The sequence below is a fragment of the Rhineura floridana genome, chromosome 9, assembly GCF_030035675.1.
Source record: "Rhineura floridana isolate rRhiFlo1 chromosome 9, rRhiFlo1.hap2, whole genome shotgun sequence".
Lineage (NCBI taxonomy): Eukaryota > Metazoa > Chordata > Lepidosauria > Squamata > Rhineuridae > Rhineura > Rhineura floridana.
This window is the reverse complement of record NC_084488.1, coordinates 120992287-120999382: the sequence shown is the minus strand read 5'-3', so window position 1 is coordinate 120999382 and position 7096 is coordinate 120992287. Positions and strand designations below refer to the sequence as shown.

General features: G+C 46.2%; 1 protein-coding gene across 1 annotated transcript in view; it reads right to left on the bottom strand.

Annotated features, from left to right (window-relative positions):
* Positions 1–714: 714 nt before the first annotated feature.
* LOC133363690 (uncharacterized) overlaps positions 715–7096 on the bottom strand; it is a 117352-nt gene continuing 110970 nt past the window's right edge. Inside the window, exons 6-7 of the mRNA XM_061582956.1 lie at positions 2626–2816; positions 715–2033 (exon numbers count right to left, since the gene is read on the bottom strand). Coding sequence (XP_061438940.1) covers positions 715–2033; positions 2626–2816 — 1510 coding nt within the window. The remainder of the gene's footprint in view (positions 2034–2625; positions 2817–7096) is intronic.

The window sequence follows — 7096 nt, the reverse complement described above, 5'->3', positions numbered from 1 at the left end:
AAGGCAGCAGTGGGGAAGGGAGGTGTGGCCAGCAGAGGGCAGAGTCACTTCAAAACGCAGCCAGAAAAACCATTCTGGCTGCTTTTCAAGTGGCTAGTGTGCCCACAAACTTGAATGGCTTCCTGGGGTAGGGGAAACAGCACTGCAGAGAATTACTCATGAGCATCAGGGAGTCAAGGAATCCAATGGCCATAAAATTAAGAAATGGATACTACGAAGTCCCACAAGCAGTCATTTCTAAATAGAAAGGTTCTGGAAGAAAAATCAGCCAGAAACTGCCCTTGATTTCATGTGAGTGAGTGAGTGAGTGAGTGTGAGAGAGAGAGAGAGAGAGAGAGAGAGAGAGAGAGAGAGAGAGAGAGAGAGAGAGAGAGAGAGAGAGAGAGAGAGATGATGGTGGGGTTTGGTTGTGATCCCTCTGTGGTCAGGAAATGGCTGTTTGCACATGGCCAGAGATATTCTCACCTTTATTATTCCAGGGCTGAATCCTGGAACAATTTACAGCAAAGGGTGGGAAACTTGTGACCCTCTAGATGTTGCTGGACTCCAACTCCTATCAGCCTCAGTCGGCATGGCCAAAGGTATAAGGGATTGTGGGAGTTGGAGTCCAGGAAAGGTCCCCATTTCTGAGAGAGATCAGGGTGCGGCCTGGGGGATGGCGTAGAGAGCATTGTTTCCTCACAGTTCTCCAAGTCCATAGAATCTTGAATGATTTCACCCCAAAGAGTCGGCTGGAGTGGATGAACTGCCTTCAACATTGAACAAGAGGACAACATCCATGCTTGGGGACTCTCGAGAGAATTTGACAGCTACCTTCAGCGTTGTCCCAGCAAGGCCGGTGTACACATCCCCTTCCCACACTTTGCTTTGCCCTAGTTTCAGCTCCATCCGTGAATGTCCGACCACATGAGCGCTGTAGGCTCCGGGCATCCTGATCCGGAATCTCACCCAGCTTTCCTCTTGCAGGACTCCTGTCCTGGGTTGCAGGAGGACGCAGCCCCTCCTCCACAAGCTATACGCCCTGGGGAAAGGCAGCCACTGCAGACTGGCGAAGCAGCGGACAACGTAATCACATACGTGGGTGAATTCTTTGCTTTCGGTGTCCCTCCCATACAAGCTTACCTTGTAGACTCCCGATTCGGGGATCAAGATGGAAACACTAACCTTATTCTCCAGGTGAGTAACCAAGACGTATCGTTCCATTGGGTATGTATTGTTAGTTATCTTGTCCTTGCTCAAAGTGGCAGTGACTTCGAAGCCTGGCTGGGTATGAAATGTGATCGTGCACCGTCCCTTTTTGGTATTGATAATGGGGTTGGTGTGGCTCGGGTTGGAGAGCCCTCTCCATTGGGAGCTGATCCCAGACCCACAGTGCGGGCTGAGACCCAATGGGAAGAGCTCGTTGTGGTTGATGGAGCCAGAGCAACATATGAGGAAGTTGGCAGCGTTCTTGAACTCTTCCTCGCCGATGCCCTTGACAAATGCAGAGAGTCTGTAATAACCCACAAAAGGGCAAAGCACATGGCAGCTGAGCTTCTCCTCTTGCACTTGGGACACCAGGCACTTGCTGCTCAGGGCGTTGTCTAAATCTGGATGAACCAACTCATAGGTCGCCAACAGAGGCCATTGGGTCTGCAAAGCCAACTTCAGTGTCCCCGTGGTGGCAACAGTCACGTCTTCTTCCCAGTTGCACTCCTCAATCCCAAACTCCCTTGCTTTAGGATGTAGCCCCCAGAAAGGGAAAGGGTTCTCTGGTAACTCCACTTTGCAGCTGGACTCCAGGCACTCGACATGAAAGGAACACACCCAAGAATATGGCTTCCGGGAATCAGAAGGGCGAGCGAAGATTTGCAGCTCAAAGAGGCCCTCGCTAGGCAGGAAGACTTTGAGGGCCATTCTTTTATAGGACATGGTCAGCATTCCGTGAGTCTTGCCTATATCCTCTTTGCTGTTATCATGGCAAAGCTTCAAGAGCTGGTAAGTGAACTCTGTTGAATGGGTGCTTGCTAAAGACACGGTTGCTGCCCCTCGGTCTGTAGAAAGGAAGACGGAGAAGCATTGGTTTAGCCCATTTTTCACTGCAGAGCACCGAAGTAAGTAGATGGTTACCTCGGGGCCTTGTTGGCCACTGCCCTGCAGTTGTGCAACTCTTCCCCTGGGACAGCTCACTCTCCCACCTTTCTGTATTGGCCTTAGACAGTCTGGATCTGCTCTTGAAACCAGCACTCTCCAACTTGATACTCTCCAAATGTTTGGGGCAAACAAACCCTATCAGACCCATCTGGCTAGGGCTGATGAGAGCTGTAGTCCAAACCCCCTGGAGGTCAGCAGGTTGAGGAAGGTTGCCCTAAACCATAGGGAGGTGTACTTTTCCACAGGGCTTTTGGCAGTCTCCGAGCATGCCTACGTGCCCATAGATCAGCTTTCCCCAATTGAAATGAGGCGGTTATCCCTCCATACCCATCCACATGTTCACCTGCAGGAGATCCTCATAGTGCATCTGAGCAGATACAGATCTCTGGTTCCAAAAACCTGTCTTAAAATCACCCCACCCCATCGTTATCGGTGAGATTAAAATTGCAGAGTGTGTCAAAGCACATCCAAAGCTTCCGACTGCAAACTGACCTGTGTGAAGCACTGAGGTGTCTGGAGAGAGGAGGATGAGCTGAAGTTTAAAAAACGCTGGTGATTTGAAAGCTCTCCCCTCAAACACCTGCAGTGAGATGGGAGGTTGAATGAGCTGCCATTCTGGTTCATCAGGGTAATGACTCTCAATGAAATCTTCTGGGTCAGTTAGGAAGAAAAAGTCCTCATGCCTGTGAGGGGGTTAGGAATGGGACATCTCATACATCACATGCAACAAATGACATTGGCAGTAATGTTAATTACATCTGAAGCCCACAAAATTGCCTACAAACCATGGGGTGCCATTCCATGCTATCCTAAGAGTTTGTTGTTGTTCTGTGCCTTCAAGTCGATTACGACTTATGGTGACCCTATGAATCAGTGACCTCCAAGAGCATCTGTCATGAACCACCCTGTTCAGACCTTGTAAGTTCAGGTCTGTGGCTTCCTTTATGGAATCAATCCATCTCTTGTTTGGCCTTCCTCTTTTTCTACCCCCTTCTGTTTTTCCCAGCATTATTGTCTTTTCTAGTGAATCATGTCTTCTCATGATGTGTCCAAAGTATGATAACCTCAGTTTCATCATTTTAGCTTCTAGTGACAGTTCTGGTTCTAGACTATTGTCTCCATTTTGGTTAATGACTGTGGCGAGGTATTGATAATCCTTGACAAGTTCAATGTCCTCACTGTCAACTTTACAGTTACATAACTCTTCTGTTGTCGTTACCATCATCCTAAGAGTAGACCCATTGGTGACTGTAGCTTCCTTAATTTCAGCGCTTCTGCTCTGAGAAGGACTTAGTTGATTACAACCCATAGTTTCTAATCTTGCTTATGTAAGAGCCCTGGTTAGCTTTAACTTTGGTTAACATTGTGGTCTGTTATGTACAGTTCCAGCTGCTGCAACTCAAAAAGGATATTGTAGGAAAGGTAAACCAAAATAATCAAGGGGTGCAACCACTCCCCTACAGGGAAATGTTAAAACATTTGGGGCTTTTGGGTTTAGAAAAAAAGGTGAGAGTGGGAGGCATGGCAGAGGGGTTTAAGGGTAGACATGGTGTGGACAGAGACACGTTTTTCTCTAAGTTAGAACCCAAGGGAGTCATCAGATGAAATCAAATGTTGAAAGACTTGGGACAGACAAAAGAAAGTATTTCTTCACACAGAGCACAGTTAAACTCTGGAATTTGCTCCCATAAGCAGCAGTGACAGCCACCGATTTGGATGGCTTGAAAAGGGATTTTGACAAATTCAGTGAAGGATCAAAGGCTTTCTAAAACAGAAGATGGGCCTGCCGGATCAGAGCAATGGCCCATCTAGTCCAACATCGTGTTCTTACAGTGGCCAACCGGATGCCACAATGGGAAGCCCACAAGCGTGGCCCAGGAGCTTCGTTCAGGTGGTCCACAGCATGTTTGCATTAATAATTCAGGCTGACTTTCATTGTGGTTTTTATTGCTTGTTTTATTGCATTACAGACTGCATTCTGTGGGATGCAGTTTGTCTTCCTATATAATAAAAAGCTCAGCCGTTACGCCATGACGCAGCATGATGTTGGGGGTGAAGCAGCAAAGATGGTGTACTGGGCAAGCGGGCGGGCAGGCTACATGGTGACAGCTGCAGCCTGGATGGTAAACTGGGCAGCGGGCAGGTGGTGGTGGCGGCAGCAGCTCAATGGCTGGGCGGCAGCTTTGCCAACCCGCAGAGGGGCAGGGAAAGCTCAGGCGACCTGGGGGGGAATGGGAGGGCTTTGGTGACCCATGAGGGGAAGTGGGAAGGGCTTTGGCAATGCATGGGGGAGAAGGGCTTTGGTGACTGTAGGTGGGGATGGTGAGCAAAGCAAGCAGGGGTGGCAGTCCCTAGTGTTGTAATAAAATGCAATCTAAGAAATGAAAATCCAGTGGAAAAGCATACCCCATTTAACACAGGGCACTCCCATTGCTACAACAGAATCATTACCAAGACCATCAGCAATATTCAAGGGACCCATGGGTTAAAAAAAAGGTTGGGAACCACTGGACTGTGGGATTTGCTCCCACAAGAGGCAGTGACGGACGCCAAGTTGGATGGCTTTAAAAGAGAATTACATAGATTCATGGAGGATAAGGCTATTGGTGGCTATTGGCTATGAATAATGGCTATACTGTGCATTGCCTCACAGGATCAGGGTCAATAAGCTGCTGCACACCAGTTGCTGGGAATCACAAGTGGGGAGAGTGCTGTTGCACTCATGCAGTGGCACCTGGGGGCTCCATGTCAGCGAGGCAGTGGAATCTGCTTCAGGGTTTAGTCTGAACTTTAAAGGAGCTGTCCAAGGTGCGGGACCTTTTGGGGGGATAGGACCTTGGACAGCTCCTTGAATGTTCTGAACAGATTCTACTGTCCCACTGGCATGAAGCCACCCTGGAGCCATCCTACTATATTGGGCAATACAGTGTGACAGATGTAAATGTTGGCCACTTGATTGTCCAACAAGGGGGGTGGGTGGGATTAGGTGGAGCCCACAGCAGGCATTAAGTAGTGAGCCTTGTCTGAGTACTGGAGCCCAGTGTTTAATACTGAGGATGCCCTGTACAAACAGTGTATGCCCCCTAGAAAATGTCCCAGGGTTCTTTGCAACTCAGCATATGAATTGATCACGGCGTTCCCTTAAGGTAGAATATTTGAAACCTAGTGATTTAAAGGAATGTGTGGACTCACCTTGAGAGTCTAGATGAGAATATGTGGGTTCCCTAAAAATATCTCTAAAGTCACATTTCCCACCCCCCATTCCTAGGCCTTGCTTTTTCCTCCCTACACATTCAAAACAACAAATCAATCTCTCTCCCACAGGCGCACACACACACATATGCACCCAACAAAGCAAATTTATTCCACGTAACATGATTAGATGTTGCAAATGCCATACTGGTTCCATTATTTAGCATTGGCTGGAAAAGTGACAAGTCCATAATGCATCTAGTGGAAAATAATTTAACACGATTAATAATATTTGAAGCAAGTCATTATTTACTTTAAGTGTAAAATGTGCTGAGGAGGCTCAAGTAATTACAACTCGGGCCACCTAATAAACCTGATGGGGAGCGGGAGATTAATCATTTTATTAAAGGGTGACTCAGATACCTAATTAAAGCAGGGAGGGAAGGAAGCAGAATGTCCAATCCAGAGGGCTCTTTGCAGCTACTGTATAAGAGACCAGCAAGTTGTCAGATCTCTTTGCGCCTGCAGATCTGCCACCTCTCAGTGGACAAGGTGGGAAGGGAGACAAGGGAGGTGCTGGCAGCGGAATGGGGACATGATAGAGGTTTGCAAAATCTGTGAATGGGGCAGAGAAAAGGGAATAGCAAGAAATTATCCTCTGACTCCCATGCACTAGAAGTAAGTCAGAGACAAAGTTCTTTTTTTGCAGGATGGGCATTTAACATACAGAACTCACTGCCACAAGGTGTGGCAATGGCCACCATCTTAGCGGGCTTGCAAAGGGAAGGAGACAGATTTAGAGTCTAGGAAGATGCAACCCGCCCACTTTACACAATTAATCCCAACAACTTGACAGAGATCTAAACCGACTGCCACAGTTAGAGGAAAGGAGGAGAAATTGGGTTCAGTTTGCATTTTGATTTGTACTTCCTGAAACAATAGGCAAACCAGATTGTAGCCATCCTTCAAAACTGACACTTCTCCAAATTTTTGTAATACAGTTCTCCAACCAAATGATGTGTACAAAAATGTATATTTTCTGTGGAAGTGTGCATAAAAACGTGTGTATGCGTGACAATAACACACAAAAATGCATTGTAACAGGGAAATTGCTTGCAAAAATGTGTGCATTTAGGGAAAATTGCATACAAACGTGTATATCGGGAGAATACACACTAAAATGCTGACTTATTTTCATGATGACTTTAAAAAGATTGCAAACTGATGCCAAGAACTGAACTTAAGATTGGAAAAATAAGAAACCAAAATTGACAGGTTTGTCTATCCCTAACCACAGTCATTCAAAACTCAAAGTGCTAGTCGTACTCAGAGTAGACCCATTAAAAGTAATAGACATGACTAACTTAGGTTCATTGATTTCAATGGCTTTACTCTGCAGATGACTACAACCTCTACAGTTTGCTTTTTCTGTTTCTAAAAAGAGCAATAACGAATTAACAATCTGTAAAGGCAAACCTTTTTTTCTCTTAAGCAGGGCAATATGTGCTCTATGCTTTTTACTTCAGAAAATTCTGAACCACAATAACCCAAATCTCTGGCCAAGAAAAGCTGGACTCTGTAACTGAAAGCACATGGTGGTTCATCTCTAAGCACATTTATCGTTGCTATGTTCTTTTGCAAGCCACATTGGAAACACAGTTGAATTGCAGTACAGAGTAAACAAATAAACTAGTTAAGAATTTTGCATGTATTTGCATGTATGGTTTTACTTTTTAATATGGCATTTTATTTTGAAATAAAGTTGAAAATA